Source organism: Eulemur rufifrons, chromosome 2, assembly GCF_041146395.1.
Source record: "Eulemur rufifrons isolate Redbay chromosome 2, OSU_ERuf_1, whole genome shotgun sequence".
NCBI lineage: Eukaryota > Metazoa > Chordata > Mammalia > Primates > Lemuridae > Eulemur > Eulemur rufifrons.
The window spans coordinates 82,115,588-82,137,207 of NC_090984.1; the positions used below are offsets into that span (position 1 = coordinate 82,115,588).

Consider the following 21,620-nt stretch of genomic DNA (forward strand, 5'->3'; position numbering starts at 1 on the left):
AATTGAATCATAATTTCTGACTAGTTAATTGGAGGTGATCAGTTTAGGAAGGGAAATCATGTTTTAAGTTTCATTGACGGAGGGTTTGGATGGAATCTTGGAAAACAAGGGCTAGCACAGCCTCACAGGTTCCAGAACATCTGGATTTGGAGGAAGGGAGATAAATCCATTGCCTTATTCAGTAAATAAACCATCGACCTGGATAGAAAGAGAAGGAGACAGGAGACACCACTCCTCCTCCTGATTCTCAGGAGCATCTGCACATGAACAGGCATCACCTCGGAGTTGTAACTGGAGGGTTAACTTTAAGTCATTTTAGGTATTAGGGACTTACTCTGTTGTTTCAAATTTGTTTTCCTGCTAAAAATAATACATTTTTAACATTTACTGTGGAAGTAAAATGTGGCAAATTTAGGCAAACCATTCTTCAAAGGGCTTCTAGAAACATGAGTGATATTTCCTGGGATATGTTCTTAACTGTCCTTATTAGCTAGAGCCTCCCATGAAAACTATTCCTTGGATTCTCTTATCTCATTAGCTCCACAGTAGTCTTTCTTTTTCCCTTTGCTCATGTTTCAAGCAAGTCTACATTTCATCAATTACAAAATCAAAGAATAAGATCACAAGATAGTTTCAACTTAAATCATACAAGTGCTCACAATATCTCTGATAAGAAAGTCAAATTTCCCGTGTAGACACAGGTATAATTAAAAGATTAACTGAAATACATGATGTCATGTGTAATTAAAACATTAGAACTTCATTTATGAGTCCTTAGTGGATACACTGTAAAAGACCAAAAGGATAAAAAAAAGAGTCTAACTTCTCAATAATCTTCAGATCTTAATATTGTCCCAGATTTAAACAAACAAGCAAATGAACAAAAAACCAGGGGCGGGGGTGGGGAGAGAAAAAAAGAGAGAACTAACCCAGAGATATCTGCATGTGTCTACATCCATTCCTCAATGTTCTGAGAACTATTTTTTCTTTCTCCTCATTTACCCCCAAAGATGTTGCATATAAAAAGTAAATGTGACAAAATTGCAGCCTCATTAGCAGAGACTTAGGCTGACATTTTAGAAAAATAGATTTTTATAGTGGGTGTGTTATGTTATCCTATCTCACTTTATTAGGTATAGAATAAATGGTCTACTAGAAATCTAAAGTACTTTCAAATTAATCTACCTTTTATGATTTGGAAATGGAAAGCATTACAGTTCCTGGACTGAAGTCTAAGAAAGAGCATTTTATTTTATTGAAACTCCTGTCCTTGGGGCTGCCACAGCTATTGGATCTTTACACTCATTATCACTATGGGACATCTTTTGATGTTTCCTTAAGAACTAGTGTCACTGACCCAATCAGAATTCTAGCATGTAGCATTGTTTTAGCCTGTAAAATCAAGCTTGAGGCTGAAAATTCTCCTTTTAGATACAAGCAGGCAGCTGTTCTTATTGACTGCCTTGAAGAGGTCTGGTGGAGCTGTGGTTCAAAATTAAATTTTGCAACAGTGGCTTCTTACACCAACATTTCCAAATGTCTTCCATTTTTAAAGCCACTCTATTCCAAATTCTCTCTTACATTTTCCTTATTTGTTTAATTTTTTTTTTCTGTAATTTTTCAGATGGTGAACACTCACAACCATCCAGAATTCCTCTGTGCAAGTACATGGGAGTGTGGGGAGGACAGGCAGGAAAGGAAGCTGGGCTCCCAGCCTCAACAGCAAACACAAATCCTAGGTGATGCGTTTGGAGTGCTTACTGCATGCCAGACAGTGTGGTGAGAGGTTTATGTGGATTAACTCATTTAATCTGCACAAAAACCCCACAAGGAAGGTACTGTTATTATCTCTATCTTGCAGATGAGAAACTGAAACACAGGAAGGTTTCATGGCTAGTAAGTGGCAGAGCTGGGATCTGAAACCAAACAGCCTGGCCCAGGCTAAGGGGCCTTGGCCTTGCATTCTGCTGCCTCTCCAGTCCCATGTTTAGCAATAGCATACTGGAGGAATGTCTCCACGCCTCATTCTCAAAGTTTCTTTCTGTTTCTTACAATGTGAACGATAAACATTCCCAAGAATTGCTGGTAGATATTAATGAAATATTTCACCTTCAGTGCTATGGTGGTTGGGAATGCAATTTTACTGAGTCATCTCTGAAGCCTCATTTGTAGGCTGTCATTCCTCTTTATGGTGGCTAAACAATACAAATGGCATCTGAGGAAAGTTTAGACTTTAGTGGACTATAAGCCTTTTCTGGAAAGCTGTCACTGGTACACTGTTATGGATACATGTGAATGCATGTTTTGAGGACATGCATTTCAGGTTCCCAAACTATCAAGCATGAACAGATTACATGGCAAGCGTGTATGCTCATCCCATCCCTGCCAACCCTCTGGCAGCTTTTCTCTATAATTTACAGAAGAGTCTGTTCAGATCACACTGTCCTTGCCCTGTGACCTTGGTGCATACTCAGGGCTCTTACATTCAACATGAGTCATTAAAGATAAGTGTGGCTGGGAGCTGTGGCTCATGCCTATAGTCCTAGCTACTTGGAGGCTCAGGCTTGGGGGATCACTTGGGCCTAGGAATTCGAGGCTGCAGTAAGCTATGATCATGTCACTGCACTACAGCCTGGGTGACAGAGCTAGACTCTGTCTCTTAAAAAAAAAAAAAAAAAAAAATGCATCCTTTGGGGAGGAGAGGCACTTACTGGGATTAACAGCCAATGGTCTATGTGCTAAAAAGGCTTGGTAGAATGTTAGGTCACTGTTTAGTCCTGGTTCAGCATGAAAACACTGGCATTTCATTTCAGCACCATAACTTATGAATCTTCGGATACTTTGTGTACTTAGACAATTCTGGCAGAGTATTTTTTTTGGGAGGATGTAGGTATCCGAAATCTATTCTTAACCAATCAGTGGAACGCTTGGCAGACTAGGAAAAGACTCTTAAAATTTCCTTCCCATGACCTGGGAAAGAGTTGAGGATAACAACTTAAAATTAAGAAAAAAAAAATGTTCTTATGACTCTCTAATAAAAATAAAAGACAAAACTTAATATGTTATTTTCTATAAAAGTCTAAAAGATCAAACCCCAATAGTTGGAAATAGGGTGAGATGGTTTTCTAATCAAAATACAACCAGAAAACATGTCATTACAATTTGGGGATATTTGAATGAAGAAAATACCAGTGTTTTCCAGATAGATCTTAGTCATTTGGGAAAAATGTGCAATCAGAAAGAACAGACCAGCTAAATCCTTAGCTAATAAGAATAACTTTAGGCAGTGCATTCTTGCTGAACAGTAGCTAGCCTGACTGGAAATGTGTAAAAACCAGTACCAGATCTACCTTCTTTGGTATCAACAACAACAAAGGCATCTGTGATGAGATTTCAAAACCAGAGTGATGCTAAAATTCTGAGTCAAGAAGTAAAGAGATATTTTAGTTATCATTTTGAGTCATAATTTTAAATGCATACTTTCAAAGCATTTTAACTTTTAACTGTAATCCACTTAGCACAATTAAAAAACACATATTGAATTACATGTATTGTTAGTTTCACAATGGCCCAATTACTTTAACATCACTCCAAATGCTACTTCATTGTGGCCATTTGCATGTCGATTTTCAGGGCCAGTTTCTTGAGATATTTTTACTGGCAAGTTGTGAAAGTGCAGTTTATTAAGAAGATCTTTAAAAAATGAAAAGACTCACACTACATCAGTAACAGTTGTAGATATGTTAACAGATTTTACAGAGACCAGTAGAAGTCTTAACTACAACAAATCAAGTTCTGTTATGTCGCGACCTTTGTCTTTTTCTTTCCAACACAAGCATTTGACAGATAAAAATTATTCAGATTCTAAAAAGGACTGGGCTCTCACTGAATTAATGAAACTCAAGAGCACAAAGCAAAGCATATAAATGAACTAGGCAGAGTGATAATAACCAGAAGTAAATTAAATTACCTGTTAAAAAGAAAAGGAAAATAGAATACTATAATCCAGTATTATACCAAATGGCCTATTATATTAACTTCATAAATAATCGTTCTGGCTTTTGTGTGGTTCCAGGTGAATTTCGGCTGTGAGAGTGTTCCGCGTTTTGGCCTTCAGAGTACTTGGCATTCTCTGCTGTGTGTGCAGACTTGAATGGACTGGACAAACGGCCTTGTCCACTCTGACTTTTGTGTGCAGTCCTGAGTGGCCCAGTGACAGTGCTTTAGAAATGTGGTCTGTGATGCAGAGCACGTGAACCTGCAGTTCCCACACCCGAGGACGGCCCGCTCACTCCAACACAATCTCCACCCTCCTGCCAACTGGCCTGGCTTCCACCGTGGGCAGATGGACTTGACTCGGAAGGGCAGCAAATGGGGGTGTTGACAGCTGATTAGAGCGTTTGAAAGCCCTGAGGCTTTTACCCTCTAACTGCCCCCTCCTCCTGCTCCCTCACTGAGGCTAATTGGGTTGGTGCATTTTTTCCTCTTTTACCAAAAGCTTTTATATTCCTCTTCTGTGACATATTTTTTCCTCCAAGCTACATGTGACATACCTTTCGGTGATTTTATCTCCTTGAAAGAATTAGGGACAGAGAGAGGCTGATCTAGGGGAATTTGAATGTATCTGGGGCTCTCTATTTTACTAGGGATGGGTTTATTGTAGAAGGCTACCATGCTGGTATTAAAGAAAAAAATTTTAAACAGCAAGAAAAAATTGCCACAACAAAAAATTAGATTTATTAAGTTTAAGAGAAGAATTCAATTATTCCTTGAAGAAGCTGCTTAGAAATGGCACTAGCTTAGAAATGGTGCTGCTTAGAAATGGCACTAGTTTTACAGCATAAACTGGAAGTTGCAGGACGGGGTTCTGGAGCCCCTCTCTGTAGGTTTGAATCCTGGTTCCGCCACTCACTAGCTGTGTGAGCTCAGGCAAGAAACCCAGGCTTCCTGTGCCCCGGTTTCTTCAGGTAACTACTAGGGCTGTGAGAATAAAATGAATTAATACATGTAAAACACTTAGGAGAATGTCTGGCTCGGTTAGCTACATGCTAATTATGCTCAATAAATGCTAAACATTTTTGTTACTGTAACAAAGCATATTTATTTATAATATATACACTGCTTCAAAAATTGATTAAGGCATCTTCCCAAAGCAATACATATTAACCAACAAAAAAAGAGAAAATTGAAAATGAAAGAGCAAATATCCATTAAAAGGATGAGAGAAGTATATGTACCGAGTACAGGGGTGAATTTATCTGCATTATGTGAGCCTTAAGTGGATAGCCCTAAACTTGCTGGGTTATATGATTCTCTTTGTCTCATAAAAGGAAGGTAGATTTTTCTTAAGAAACAAAATGTCTAAAGCACTGAATGCTAAGAGTCATTTATTACGTGGATGCTTACATTGGGAGTTGTGAAGAGCAAATAATCAATTTCTTTGTTTTTTAAAAAAGATCAGAAAATGGCAAAATTAGATGGAGAACAGATCAGTGGTTTTCAAAGATATGGGGTGGTGGAGGGGAGAGGTAGGGCTGTATAGGGAGATGTTCGTGTTGAAGGAATAGATCTGTATCCTGATTGCAGTGGTGCTTATATGAGTCTACATATGTGATAAAAAGTGGCATAGAACTATACATACAACTGTGCCAATAACAACTTCCTGGTTTTGATATTATGTTGTAACTATGCAAGATGTAACCACTGAAGGAAACTGGGTGAAGGGTAGCCAGGACCTCTCCTTACTATTTTTCAACTTCCTGTGAATCTATATTTCAAAACAAAAAAAGAAATATTCTTCAAATGGATATTACATTGCCATAAAAATTTTGTTGCATGGTTGGCTTGAGTTGTTATTTTCCTTTGAAAGAGTTATTTTGTCTAAAATACTTCAAGTCCTTGTACTTCCCTTTAGTTTCCCAAAAGTCTCAAAGAGACCTTGCTATATACCATAATCATATAAACCAATTTTAAAGTTTATTTCAAATTTTCATTTTCCTTCCAGCCTCTCACTTTCTCACCAGTATTGGCAGACCGGCTGTGATTCTCTCAAATTTCCACTGATGCAAGCTCCAACCATTTGCTCACTATCTCTACCCATGTGGAAGCAGTCATTTCAATTCTGGAGTCCCTTGGGTTACATCAATATTTCTGGGTTACTTTTTGCACCAAGATTTTATTTATGTACAGTGATGTTCTCTCTCTCCCTACCTCTTTTTATGCCAGCTATTCTCTGGTGCTGAGCATGTGAAATCTCTCTCAAAGAGGCAAGTATTGAATTTATCTGACTTGGTGAAAGGTAGTTCACAGCTACAAGGAGATGTTTTCATTATATGCTAAGATAGCAGCCACTCCAGATTTTTGTAACATTAGCCAGAGAGGTACTCATCCTGCCTCAAGCATGAGTACCCACTTGGGATGTTGCTCTCTGACTCAGGGGACGCGAGCACGTACCTTTCACCTGCACGAAGTCGAGCTGGTGGATGGATTGCAGCAGAGGGCTGTTGTCCAGGCTCAAGTCAAAGTCCGTGGTCATCCTGGGCGTGAGTGTGCCTTTCCCCCACTGATCCTCAGTCAGGTGCACTCTCCTTATGAGGGCGTCAGAAATCTAATCACATCAAAGACCACAGCCTAAGAAATACAACACCACACTCGAAACACAACACTGCTCCTCAGCTCTCTGGGAGCGTTACCCCCAAACCACCCTGGGACTCACACCCTGCCTGTCTTAGTGCCGTTGGTGAGGGGGACACTGTTATGACTAGAGTGACCTGTGATTTATCCAGCAAATCTGAACACTTTTGTGAGTCGGAAGAGGGCACTATAAATAATTAGCCGGTATTAATTGATCTAATAGACAAACCTGGATATATGATCATGCATTTATGACTGATCCGCTAAAAGCCAACAACTTTAAAGAATGATTTATTGGAGATTAGTTAATTCGTATTAGAACCAGCATCTCTAAGCTTCTAGTTTGAGGTATGGGTAGCCTATCAAGACTTGGAAATGAGTTTTATAAAATAGTTTACAGAGGCTGCACATGGTATTTCTTACATTTTAAGCATATAATCTTCAGGTGACTATAGCTGTATTCTTTGGTAGAGAGCTCTTTCATTTATTTCTTTTTCTTTTTTTTTGAGACAAGGTTGCCTGAGCTAGAGTACCATGCTCAAGCAATTCTCCTGTCTCAGCCTTCTGAGCAGCTGGAACTACAGACATATACCACTACACCTGGCTAATTTTTCTATTTTTTGTAGAGACAGGGTCTTACTATGTTGCTCAGACTGGTCTCCAATTCCTGGCCTCAAGTAATCCTCTCGCTTCGGCCTCCTAAAGTGCTAGGGTTACAGGTGTGAGACACTGAGTCCAGCCTCATTTCTTATATTCAATCTCCCTCTGTCATTCTTGACCAGTTTAAAAGAATGTGAGTTGGAAGAGATCTACATGTTCCTTAACAAAAGGTTCCTTATCATTGGGATCAAAACTTAAGTAACATCCAGCTTATATCATAGCATCTCACTAAAACAATTGAAGCTGAAGAATGTAAAAAAAACTTCACTGTATTTGAGAAAACACTGACTTACTGGCCAGTAGGAGGTATCAAGAAGGTAGAAACTTTGACACTTAGACATTTCCAGCTGACAAAACTGTAAGGACACAATTCTTAGGCAAGGCAATAACTCCACTTTGGAAAAACTTTCAGGAAATTATGTTTTCATGATTAAACACAAGAACAAAGACAAACCAATAAAAGCCCATGCACTTCTCAGTCTTGTAGTACATAGTGGCAGACACCTCCAGGAAGTCAGTGGAGTTTACTTAGCAGGCATCCTGGCACACATTGCGTGTGAAGGTGGGTTCTGTTACTGAGGGACCCATGCCCAGCCAGGGCCATTGGAGGCCTGGCCTAAGCGTCCTAGGCTTACTCCCACAGGACATTCGGAATCTGAAGCAGAAACCGGTTAACACTTACCTGCAAAAAGCCACTAGGATCATTTTCCTTAATCACCTCCAAGCAGTACTCCATGAGACCCGTGGTCTGGCGCAGTTTCACTGTGCAGTGAGAGATCTGATCCCGAACCACCTAGGATTGAGGAGAGAACCGAATGGTCCAAAATGGCAGAGGGTGGAAGAGAAGCAAACTGGGGCTGTGGAAAGCTTCCTCAAACCAGAATCCAACAGAAAGGGACTAGGTTTATGAGAACATTCTGTGGCAATGTCTGCTGTAGACAATGGCTCTAGAAGACAGATTGGAATAGGCCCTTCAAGGAAATTGGTAACAACAGGACCCATCAGAAAGGGACAGATGTTGGAACCCTGCAGACCTGCTGACCTTGGTGCATCAAGGTGCACCTGCCAGAGGTTCCACTGGCCCCATGCTCTTCTAGGAAGCTGACTCTGTGTGAGCTCCCCAGTGTGTGGTTGCCACTCTGCTTTGTGACACTGCCACCACCTTCTCACACCCTCTGCCTGACTCTTCTAAAGAGCAGATGTCACCATCTACCCTCAGTTTCTGTCTCTGCCCCTCCGCATGGCCCCAGGGGCATCCATTCTGCTTCTCTTTCCTTGGGTGGCTGGGTGGGGTAGCTGGCGAGCCAAGGGGGAGCTTGGGAGAGACCACAAGATAATTAAGAGTAAGCTGGAGAAAGGAGGTGGATGCAGAATTAAGTTTCATGAATAACTCACTTATGTGTCCACACACAGAGTGGAATAACAGACACTGGACACTTGAAAGGGTGGGAGAGGGTGAGGGATGAACAATGACTTAATGGGTGCAATGCACACTATTCGGGTGATGGTTACACTATAAGCCCAGTCCTCACAACTATGCACACTATCCATGTAACAAAACTGCACTTGTACCCCCTAAATCTATAAAAATAAAAAAGTAAAAAAAAGAATAACTCACTTAGAATCACTGTGCCATTTGGGAGAGCAGTAGAAAAGACTGCTCTATTTGCCAAGCTGTGAGTCTGCTTTAACCTAGATAGGCACCTCTCCTAGCATGCATTTTCTGCCTCTGGGAAGTTGTCTTTGCCGAGTGATAAACGCATGACATTCCTTGAAAAGTTTCTTTCTTCAGAGATGTTCTTCTTCTGTGCCCTCTGCTCAGTGACCCAAATCTTGAATTTTGTTGTGTTCTTTTTCCCAGAGATGAGGTCTTGCCATGGTGCCCAAGCTGGTGTCCAATTGCTGGGCTCAAGCGATCCTCTTGCTTTAGCCTTCTGAATCCAGCTTTGAGTGATTTTTGAAGCACAGAATTGAAGAAGGGTTTTCCAGGAACCTTAATTACTTACATCCTCAATATTTATACTACCTTGCAAAAGCCTCAAAAATACACAACATTTTGGGTTTTATGGATAAAACTAAGTGGGATTTTAATAATTATTTTAAAAACTTTTCCTTGTTCCTTTTCATTTTTTATTATAAATTTATTTTTCATTAAAGAGTATTTCATCCACTTTCCAAAACAACTGGGAAACAGATGGAAAAAAAAAGGAAATAATCTCACTATCCTAATGTAAAATTTTAAAGCATTTGATTTGCATTTCTCTAATGACTAGTGATGTTGAGCATCTTTTCATATGTTTATTGACCATTAGTATATCTTCTTTGGAGATCAAGTCTTTATCCATTTTTTAAATCAGGTTATTTTGTTGTTGTTGTTGAGTTGTAGGAGTTCTTTATATATTCTGGATATTAATCCCTTATCAGACATATGATTTGCAAATATTTCCTCTTGTTCCATGGATTGCTTTTTCACTCCTTTTCACTTCTTGTTTCCTTCAGGGCACAAATATTTTTGATTTTTATGAAGTCCAACTTATCTATATTTTCATTTGTTTCCTGTGCTTTTGGTGTCATATCCAAGAAATGATTACCAAATCCAATGTACTGAAGCTATGTTTTCTTCTAAAAAAGTTTTAGGTTTCACATTTAGTACTTTGATTTATTTGGAGTTAATTTTTGTATATGATATTAGATTAAGAGTCTAACTAATTTTTGTACATGGTGTTAGGTAAATGTCTACTAATTTTTTGATATGTGAATATCCAGTTTTCCCCACACTGTTTGTTAAAATGACTATCCTTTCCCCATTGAATGGTCTTGGCAACCCTGTAGAAAATCATTTAACCATATATGTGAGAGTTTATTTCTGGACTCTATTCTATTCCAGTGGTCTGTATGTCTTTATGCCAGTACCACACCGTTTTGATTATTGTAGTTTTGCCATAAGTTTTAAAATCAGGAAGTATGAGACCTCCAACTTTGTTCTTCTTTTTCAAGATTATTTTGGCTATTTGAGTGTTCTAATTTTCTGAGAGATGATTTATTATTGCTTTTTAACTTTTAATAATTAAAAGGAAAAATAAATGGTTGGACTTAAAATCTCCTTATTGTAATTGGTAAAATAAATCAACTTTGATATGAAAATTATTTTTGTAATTTTTTGGGGGGGATCAAATTTAAAATTCACTGGTTGATTTATTTTCTTCTGACATTCAGCATGCTTTTGAAAACCATCACCACCATCTGTTGGTCTGGGTTCAAGGAATGCAAATTATTTCATTTTTTATTCAGAAAATAACAGGGAGATTGGGTTTCTGCTTTTGGAGGAAAAAACCTCCACAAATAAAACATCTAAAACTCCCAGACAGTTGATCTACAGCTAATGTACTATTCCCCTCTACTCTGTGAGTTCCCAGAAGACGTTTTTAGATTTTGGTAGCCAGTATATTGATGCTGCTAGGTAGCAGAAACCTCAGCAGTCATCATTTCATTACCCAAATGGCATCTGCCCTTTGACTACTGGTACTAAAAGTATGAATAATAAGCACAGACCAGATTTCAGCACTATAGCCCAAAGTGAGTTTGCTTCTGAGACAAAATAGACTGAATTGTTGTGTTTACTTTCCAGAGGCTTCAGCTCAATGATACATAAATGTACTGAAATAAAGACATTACTCAGTCCTCATAAAATTCTGTTTGCTTCTATAAATGTCCTTCTCAAGCAAGGTTTATTTGGTGCTGAAGGAGGTGTCTGAGTGTTGGGGCTCTCTGTCTACTCTTAAGAAGATTGATTGTTACACTGCCAAAAGGTGAGTTTCAGCAGGGGTTTGCCACTGGTTCCTATATTCTATGACTCAAGTTTCTTGGAAGGACTCAATATCCCTCAGTTCCTGGCTCTCAACTCCCACTGTTGCTATAATTCATTTAGTCCATCTTTTTACATTTTAATCAACCCTTCCACAATGATCACAATAGCCTGCGATAAAATCACTGCTAAACATTAACCTATGAGTTCCCAGAGCAGCATTTTGGAGGAGTTGTAATTGATTTATAGTTTCTGAATTAATTTGGCAAGATGTCTCACCTTATGGAAATCAGCCAGGTAATTAGATCTTTTAAGAGTATAAATATTTTTTCCACTACTTGAGTGTCTTTATCAACTGTCTTATTTGCTGCCTCCTTCAACCTGTGTTTTTCATACCACTTTTTATCATTGTTTATTTCTACATTGTGTTTTTTTTTTATGCAAAACAGTTCCTAGGAAGCCAGGTCACATCACTTTTTTCTTTGAGTGACACATTTCTGTGCTTTGGCTCTGATGCACAAGAGAACCCCTTGGCACCAGGTTTGTGGCTGGCTGGACTTAACAGTTCCTTTTCTTAGGAACTGTGCAAGTTGCAGGAATCACACGAATAGGGGCTGGGAGAACAATATTCCTGCTTTCATTTGCACGAAAGCCTAAACCAGCTCTCACAGGACAGTGAATTAATCTGTAGTCCACAGTTTCAGAGAAGGCATTTAAAATTTTATCAGCAGAGCCACCATCTGTTCTGGATGGCAAGTGCCTATCAATCATTTGAACAGTTCTATTTTGTTAAGCGGCAAATTTACAAAGGTTATTTCTTGGATTAGGATATGACATTGACACCACTTGTTAAAGGAGAGTCTGAGTAACTGTTGGGTCCCTTTGAATGCTCAGACTTTCTCAGTAGCATAGAGTAGCCCAGGAGAGTGTATACAATACAAATGTAAAATTCTGTTCTGCCCTGTCCACAACTATGTTCCCATGACTACCAGGCCACTCTCTTTCTTCCAGTCAGTTCATGGGACACAACCAGCAGCAAGACCTGAGGTTAATTAAAGGGAATTTCAATTTTTATCCAACTTTGACCTTGACACCTTTTTCCTACCTCCATTCATTTTTATGTGGCTTTTTAAAAATTTTTCTTTATTTATTCTTTTTAATAAATACCTTTTCTCACAATTCTCTCATCATAGGTTCTGAGGGGATATAATTACGGAATTGTTACTCTAGTAAATATTAATATTCCTATTTAAAAAAATTCTTTCTTAAATATTGGTTGGGCACTGAGGCTCACACCTGTAATCCTAGCACTTCGGGAGGCTGAGCTAGGAGGATTGCTTGAGCCCAGGAGTTCAAGGTTAAAGTGAGCTATGATCATGCCACTGTACTCTAGCCTAGGCAACATAGCAAGACCCTGTCTCTCTCTCTATATATATACACACATATATACACACACACATATAAACATATCTATCTATATATATGTGTGTTTATATATATACATATGTGTATATAAACACATATACACATATGCCTTCCCATCACAGTTTAAAACAATTTTCCTTAAGCATAAGGTAATCCTTTAACTCTTTTTGTTTTTCTATTTAAGGTCCGAGTACAGTTGTTGCTCAGTATCCATGGAGGATTGGTTCCAGGACTCTGCAAATACCAAAATCCATGGATGCTTAAGTCTGTGATGTAAAATGATGTTGTATTTTCATATAACCTAAGCACATCCTCCTGTATACTTTAAATCATCTCTAGATTACTTATAATAACTAATACAATGTAAATGCTATATAAATAGTTTTTATATTGTTCAGAGAATAATTACAAGAAAAAAAAGTCTGTACATGTTCAGTACAGATACTTTTTTTCCCCAAATATTTTCGATCCATCATTGGTATAATTCATGGATGCAGAACCCACAGACATGGAGGGCTGACTGTACCTCTAAGATGCAAGCCTGAAGAATTGTTCTCTATGGGTACTTTTGGTTGGGGTGGGGGGTTGTTTCTATGTGTCCCATCATCTCCTGAAGCACAGTGACCCACTGATGCTTTGAATTGACTCACGTGTGAGTTAAAGGTGTAGTGCATTGGCTGTTAGATTCGTCTGGTAAAATAAAAAATTCTCCTGTTTTTTCCTAAAGTAAAATGTTAGCTACCATATTGTTGTTACATTCACTGAGACTTAGAGGCATTTAAATTAAGGAAGAATATTTAAAATTTCTTCCATGCCACCATTTTCCCACATGGTTTCAGGCAAATATTTTTCTCATTCTCTTGATACCACCCTCTCTGTACTAATGTTATAAACTTACCCACACTGGTAACTAATCATTCAAAGACAAGTCTGAGGCTTTGAGTTTTTAATCAAGAAAAGGATCATTTAGCCCTATTAAATAAATAAAACATGCACCTGTTTTGAGGAAGACTTGAGATTTTAACAGTAAAGCTGTGAACCTTCTATTCCAGAAGTGTGAATGTCACCAACAGCCTTATCAATAAACATTGATTGGAATATGCAAAGCATGCTCTTAGTGTACAGAATACTTATCCTTGCATGAGAAGTTAATGAGGGAAGAAATACAAGGCATTTAAAGAGACAAGCATATTTATTGGTGCAGCCCCACCCACACAGGAGAACATTTACCATTGATGGTGGGTCCCAATAAAAGTGATGCAATATGGTGTTTTGTGGGATGTGAGGTGCAGTAGGTAGAGTGGAGTACTCCGCCATCTTCAAAGTATGAGTTAGGTGCCTTTTGCAGGTAAGGAGTGTCACCCATATTCGGGTTTAGGCAAAGGGCCTCAAAGAAGTTCTGAGACTGCCCTTCATGGTCATTGCCAAAGTGAGTAGGAGAGTTTTCAAGGATGTGTCCCCTAACATAGGGGAATCCCAGCTGTGTGTGGTAGCTTCCTGGTGATTCCACGGGCCCTGGGCACCCAATCCCATACAGACTATTTGTGACTTGCTCCTACAGGGTGGGAAGCAGAGGACCACACAATTTTCCAAATGAAATTCCAAAAGGAATTCCTTATTAATTATGGGCTTGTAATCAATCATAATTGTGGCTGAGAGATGAGAGTTGGCCCCTACAGACTTCTGCTGAGGGCGGTTGAAGGTTTCAAGTTGTTCTAGCGTGCCTACGTTTTCCAAATGTCTTCATTGTAATGGACTAACTGCACTCTTTGCCATTAGTTTTATTTGGATTGAGCAGGTTATTGGCTTGAATTTGTTGCTTTTTCTTTCTAGTAATGGCTATAGCTAGTCAATTCACATCTAATTATTTTTAAATTCCTCCCTCCCTTCCTTCTTTCCTTCTTTCGTTCCTCCCTCCCTTCCTTTCATTTTCTCTCCTTCTCATCTGAATCAAAAAATTTTTTGCCTGTTATGAAGCAATGGCAAAATAGCTAAAGTAAGCAGTTCACAAGCCAATAATATTCACAATGTAAATTTGCACTTTTAAGGATATGGCCCTATAATTAATTTTTTGCAAACATAATGGGATCATAACAGGCAATACCGGGGAAATAACAAAAATCATGATGAAAATAATAGTAATGATTCTAACAAAACCCCGTGGTACACTAGGACACAAAAATCAAGCGTTCTAGGTAATTATAATTGGCACATGAAAGCTCTCTGTAAATATGAAGGCTCTACAACACAGGGAGCTTCATCATTATTCCTCAGCATCCTTGCTGGGTCATTTTGTTGGTATGTTAAATTTATCAACCACACATAGAAATTAAAGATTAGATATTTTTCCAGAATGATTTTGAATAACTATCACATTTTTTTCTTTCAAAGGACCTTAGAATTGAAAGGTAACCAAGAAGATATATATCACCTCGTACTATTCAATGTATGAATGCTTTCTAAAATAGTAGAGAAAGAACACCTTTAAGATGACTTCAGAATTACTTCAAATTCTGAATGTTACATAGGCACAAATAATCTCAGATATTTCTTTGGCTTACCAAAAGAAAATGAAAAGTTTCTGAAGAAAAGCATAGATCTCACTAATGACAGATTTTAAGTTAAGTGTTGTCACAAATTCCCTGTGATGATCATAGATAGTGAGGAAAGTTTAGGGCTTTACTCAGGTAGGAAAGACCTTGGAAGGATGTTAACACATCGTAGAGACAAAGACAAAAAACCCTGGGGATCCAGTTTACTCTGCCGATTGTTGGAATATTGCCCAGGTAGTTCCAGATATGAGTTAGGAATATTTCCTGGAAGCTCAGAAACACTTTTTCCATCCAGTACCTTTCTGACATTTGCTTTAGTTCACCACATCCTGAAAACAGATATTTGGCTCCCAGCATTTTTTCAAACCACAGCATAGTATTACCTATAAATTACATTTCAAACAGTTTTCCTAAAATATGACCACATCTGCACGTGTGTCAAAGCCTTTTTGCTTTCTTACCTTTTAAAAATAGCTCACCCAACTTTGTGAACTATTTCATAGAATGTTCAATTATAAACTGAGGCCACTAAAGAATCTCTCAGATTCAGAGATAACACCACCAGTGTGTGGGCTAATCCTACACCATGAGCTATTGTATTACGGAATACAAGCCCCTGGAAACACTTCTTCAGTGTATTGAATGGAACCATATTTCCCATTATTCTCTCTCAATGATAACAACAACAATAATAGCTAATATGGATTGAGGACTGCGCCAAGCACTTCACAACGTCCTGTGAGGTACCACTCTGGCCTTATTTTACACACAGATGAAATCAACTGAGCCACAGACTTGCCCAAGGTTGGAGACTTAGTAAGTGATAAAGTGTGTCCTCTTACTCTGGTCTCTATGATGCAGAATCTGGGCTCTTCACCAGTCAGCTCTGTCTTGCCTCAGAACCAGAGCTGTTACATCTGTTCAAGCAATCAGTGCTTTCAGAGAGGGACATGAGCAGATTATAAAGACTGTGTAAATACACACTTGCTTTCCAGCATCCCCAGCCTTTTGGATTGCTCAAGGAGAGAAGTTGCCAGGAAAATGCACACACAACTCCCCTCTTTGTCAGCAAAAAGCAGGCCCCCAGAGAACTCGGCCAAAGGGAAGCGGAAGAACATAAGATTATGCCCGCGGGACAGTGAATGATGGCTTAGCCAACAAAGACAGAAAGAAGTACTGTGCTTGGCAAGTGATGTTTATAAAAGGCCAGTCTTTTCTCATAAATCTAAGTAGCAACAAAAGTGACAAGAGAGGGAAAAGGCAGGGGAAGAGAAGAGGGAGGGAGCCGTGGAGGCCTGTATCAGTGTCATGGCGGCAGCAGCATTGGTGGCTGTTTTTAGAAGCAGTGACGGACACAATCAGCTTAAAACAGCAGAGAAACAAATCGCTCAGGACAGAAAACAGAACAGCTTTGCTGCCGTGAGGGACAACCAGCCACCTGTCTCTGGTTTCTGCAGTCCTTTCAGGTCTGGGGCAGGGAACTCCAGGCTGGGCAGGGTGCAGTGAGGACAGGCAGCTGCCTCTGCTCAGCAGTCCCCAGCGCATCCACGTGCCCTGGCAGGGCAGCCCAGCCAGTGCAGGTGGATGGAAAAAGGACAAAGTCATGGGTCATGGTGTCCGGTGGTTCCTTAAGGCCTCTCCTGTGCAATCTACATCTGCATCCACAGCACAGTCCCTAACTGATTTTCACACAGTCCTGTCCTGCAGAGGTAGCGGGAGGGCACTGGGGCTTTTCATGCCTTCTGCCGTCTTTGACAGGGATAAATGACGCATTCTCATTCGTTGATTCCCTCTTCCATCCGGAATGCTGCCCTGATTGCTGTCTCTCCTGTATAGAAAACCTGGAGTTGCAATAATGGTCACCTACCACAAGCTGTCCACCATGCTTTGTTTTAAAACTGCCAGAAAAGTATTTCCAATTTTTTTTTTTAAAAGACAGGGTTTTGATATGTTGCTCAGGCTGGAGTGCAGTGGTGCAGGTGATCATCACTCACTGTAACCTTGAACTTCTGGCTTCAAGTGATCCTCCCTCCTCAGCCTCCCAAAGTGCTGGGATTACAGGCATGCGCCATCACACCGAGTCCATTTGTAATGTTTAAAAAAAAAGATTTCCATTAAGAAAAAGTTACAATTTTATGTCTAAGTACTTAAATAGTTGTTCCACTATTTAGCAAGGGAGACCCTAGCCATCCAGTTCATTTCCCAAAGACATCTGCAGTTTTATTGTACACAGTTCTATGTGATTCAAGTGATATTTTGAGGACTGCTATAACAATAAAATTCTGGGTTTCTGAAGGGTGCTGAAATTGAAGGGCCATAGTGACAATCTTTTAGTCATGTTAGAGCCAGCGACAGAAACAAAACATCCATTGGTCCTCAGGCCTAAATGGAAGGAGCAAGACCACAGTTCACACTATGCTGATTGCTGTCTTCTCCCCTGACGGCTTAGCTGATTCCTGCAGGCAAGAATGTAAGCAAAGAGGCCAGTAACACACACCTCCTGCAGTTTGGGCTATTTGGATGCCAGCTCTTTTATGAGGTGCTCTGTGACCCTTTCAGCTGCGAGTAATTTTGCCCTCCTCACAAATTCTATGGCAGTGGGCACCTTTCTCCTGGAAGCTCGCTCTCTACCCATGTTGGAGTCATTTGTGGGCGTGGCTTATCTCTTCCACTGAACTGAAAGCTCCACAGGGCAGGATTCTTACCCCCATGTCCCATTCTCTCCCAGTACCCCTACCCAGCACTCTGAGCCTACGGCCAGACATCATTCTCCCTCCACCCCAGTCCCAGGCCAACACTGCACACCCACCCACCACCCACTGGCAGCCACCCTGAGGCTTCCTGATGTGCTGCCCGGCTGATTGCCCCCTGCTGGACTCCCTTCTGCCTCGCTGGTCTAGTCCACCCACCCTGCTCTCACACCTTGCGGCCCTGCTCCAGAGGGCAATGGATGGGATATCACATGTCTCCAGGAGGACCAGCCCCGCCAACAGGGTCCTATACTTGTAGCCAGTTGATCCTGCTGTGTGGTGACAAAAGCCCGTACAGCTGTCCAACTGTAAAGTTCCCTTGAGAAGTTATGACACATCTTATTTGTTTTCTGTTTCCCAATTCAAAAATGCACTTTTGCCTCTGTATGGCCTCCCTACCTAAAATTTCAACCCCGATCCCCGGAACTCACCATCCCCTTTTCCTGCCTTTTTAATTTTATTTTTGGCATTTTTTACTAACATACTGAACATTTTACTCATTGTTATGGTTTGAATATCCCCTCCAAATGCACTTTGGAATTTAATTGCCATCGAAACAGTTATTAAGAGGAGTATTTAAGAGGTGATCTGGCCATGGGGGCTCTGCCCTCACAGGATTAATGCTGTATCTTGGGAGTGGGTTAGTCATTGTGGGGGTGGGATCCTGACAAAAGCATGAAGTTCAGCCCCTGTCCCCTCTCTGTTTCCCACGCTCACTTGCCCTTCTGCCTTCCACCACGGGGCGACGCAGCACGAAGGCCCTCACCAGATGCCAGTGCCATGTTCCCGGACTTCACAGCCTCCAGAATCATGAGCCAGTAATCTTCTATTGTTTATAATTACCTGGTCCATGGTATTTTGTTATCGCAACATAAAATGAATGAAGCTACCTATCTTGCTTACTGTTTATCCCTCCTGGTAGAATATAAGCCTATGAAGGCAGGCATTTTTATTTATTTATTATTTCTGCACCCATAGCAGTTTCTGGCCCAGAGGAGTCACTCAACAAACATTGGTTAGGTAAATGAAGGAGTAAGTGGTGAATGAAGGGATGTGCCGGCTCCTTTCTGGCCAGGCCACTGGCTGCTCACGCCTGTGTGTGTCCTGCCATCCTGCCCAGGGGAGGAACTTCCGCCAGCCTGCCCATCAGGGCCCCTGGAGCCAGGCTCCTTGGCTTTCTGCTCTCCCCACGGTGCAGCACTCACCTTCAGCTTATGCTCATGCTCCTTGTTGACACGGGCCAGCAGCTGGGCTTTCCTTCTGTTCAGAGCATCGATGAGGGCGTCACACTGGGCCACCAGGCAGGCTTCAAACTCCACACTGTTCTCCTGTGTGATAGAGCACATTTCTCAGCTGCAAGGTGCTGGGTGTCTTGGGCTGCCAGAGAGAACAGGCCTCCCCCCACCCCCCCGCCCCATGTGTGTGTGGGGTAGAAATCCCTGCTGAAGGGAATGAAAAGGAACTCTGTCCACAATGCATATTTGGTATTTTTTAAATAACTGGATAAAGTTTATTCTACAGTGGTAGCGTTTTGCTTTAAATTTAGATTGAAAAGGACAAATAATTTATCACTTAAGTTTATTTTTATCAAAAGGGAATCATCTCTACAATTTAAATTATATTAAGTAAAATAAAGCTTTAGTTTGTAGAGTCGGACATGAATCCTTTCGAGGGACACGTGTGCCTGGTGAAAGTTGGCATTCAGAAAGGCAGCCAGGAGGCAGTGGGGCATTGTCAAGGCACGAGAGCCAGGAATCAGTAAATCCAAGAGAAGAAAGAAGAAAGAGGATGGCAGTGGTCGTCAATATTAAACAGTAATCCAATAATAACAGAAGTTAATAAGATATAAGAATAATGGGCAAAAGTACTTGCCCCTTTCATTAAGGAAAGCCAATAGTGAACTGCGGAGACAGTTAGGAACCATCAATGCTTCTAATAGTCATCAACCTGCCATAAAAATCAGACATGAACCAACAGCTTGTGCAGCAAAGGCAACTACGTACTAAATGAATCATAGCTTCTCCATGATGTTTAAATGAAATGCTGACTATAACACTTTTATTTGATTTAAATCTATACATGCCATAGATATTTCTCTTAATCAGTTCTCTCACTGAGTTATAAACATTTATTAAAGATAATCCTTTCAATGAGGTACATATATTATTTTGATTCTTAAACTATAATCTGAAAAAAAATGTAATTTACAGCAAATGAAAGCTAAATACTCACATATGTATTAACAGCACTTAAAAAAAAGCACCCTATTGAGTAAACTATAAAATTTGGGGGCTGGCAAGGAAGGAACACCTTAGCCTATCAAATTTTAATTTATTCCCAAAGTCATAAAGAACTGCGTCTCTTTATATAATAATTAACTGATAGGTATTTGATAACTGTTCTCAAATTCAAGGTCTTCGTATAAGGTATGCATTAGTAATTGCTTGAGCAATGGCTTCTACACATGTAAATTTCAGTAGAGGGGAAAACTTGTCCTTACAGGCTCTGTCACTGATTTCGAGCAGAAAGAAAGCTTTGCTCTGATGAAGAGGCCAGGGCAGAGACAAGCCTGGGGCTGCACATTTCATGCCAGCAAAAGCAAAGAAAGGACTGATTGATAAACTCTTGCTTTGGAAAACACAAGGAAGTATACAAAACGGTTAGGTTGTTAGGGAATCAAAAGTTTTAACATAGGCATGCATGCCAAAAAAAAAAAAAAAAAAAAAAAGGGCAAAGAAATCAGTGTGTAATGCTTTGAAAGGACAGCTTACATTTAAAAATCCATTTCTGCCTTGACATGGGTTAAATATTAACTTAGAAAGCCAATTTATTGTAGGCCAGAGCTAAGGTTATTTCTGTGAGGCAAACCTCAAAACATAAGAATGCCAAACAGTGCAGAGGGTCATTACTTTAGCATCTCATGCAGTTTATGTCCTTTCCCCTTCAGCTATAGCGGAGAATTCATAAGCACTCAAATGTCGGTTGACCTACTGGTCATTGTGTCCAGATGAAGCGATGTGAAATTATAATCCCTAGGGGAGCATGGTTGAAAAATATTTAAGTATGTAAGTGGAGGAGAAGCATTATCATGGATCAAGAAGGAAGAAAGGAAGGACAAAAGGAAAGGAAAGAAGAAAAGAAGAAAGGAAAGAAAGAAGGAAGAAAGAAAAAAAAAAGAGAAAATGTGACTTGTTACCATTAAATAAGATATACTTGTCACAAAGTGCTTTGGAAACCTATAGGGTTTAAAAAACTTTGCAATAATGACCCTGAATTCACAAAGAAATAGGCCTCTTTCTGAATATTCAGTAGTAGAGAATTAGGACCTCAGTGTGGAAGACAGCAACCACTTGGAAAACCAGGCTGTGTTTCCAGCTGGTTGGCAAAAGGTAACCACCTCAAGAAGGGATATGTTTGAAGTTGATCTGGATTTATGTTTGTATGTATAGAAGAGATATAGCATTAAAAAAAATAAATACGAATTTTTCCACAACACATAAAAATACAAGAAAAGAAACAAACTCCCCCACTACACAGTTACACATTAACCCATGGGGTTTCCTGTGTGTCCCAGGTGATGCCAATACCTGAATCTGCTGGACCATGTTGCGAAGCTGTACCAGAAACTCCTTGGCCTCTTTGGCCCTGTCGGACAGTCCGTTCAGCGCCTGGGAGAGCTGGCTCTGCAAAGACAAAGAAAGGAACCATGGAGCTATAATCACAGGAAGCCGCAACGAAGCCACACAGGATTGTTTTCAGCAAGACCCCAAGTCAGAGAGTCATCAGCCTCCTCAG

General features: G+C 40.1%; 1 protein-coding gene across 24 annotated transcripts in view; it reads right to left on the reverse strand.

Moving 5' to 3' along the window:
• TRIM9 (tripartite motif containing 9) overlaps nucleotides 1–21,620 on the reverse strand; it is a 105,260-nt gene that overhangs the window by 27,848 nt on the left and 55,792 nt on the right. For 19 of the 24 annotated variants that reach the window (XR_011232346.1, XR_011232340.1, XR_011232370.1 and 16 more), the window contains exons 2-5: nucleotides 21,413–21,508; nucleotides 19,031–19,153; nucleotides 7,976–8,086; nucleotides 6,454–6,607 (exon numbers count right to left, since the gene is read on the reverse strand). Coding sequence is in view for 21 of the 24 variants with exons in the window: in XM_069464880.1 (XP_069320981.1) it covers nucleotides 6,454–6,607; nucleotides 7,976–8,086; nucleotides 19,031–19,153; nucleotides 21,413–21,508 (484 nt within the window). In the remaining 3 variants the exon portion in view is untranslated. The remainder of the gene's footprint in view (nucleotides 1–6,453; nucleotides 6,608–7,975; nucleotides 8,087–19,030; nucleotides 19,154–21,412; nucleotides 21,509–21,620) is intronic. The other 5 variants (XM_069464881.1, XM_069464877.1, XM_069464863.1 and 2 more) reach the window with 3 other exon arrangements.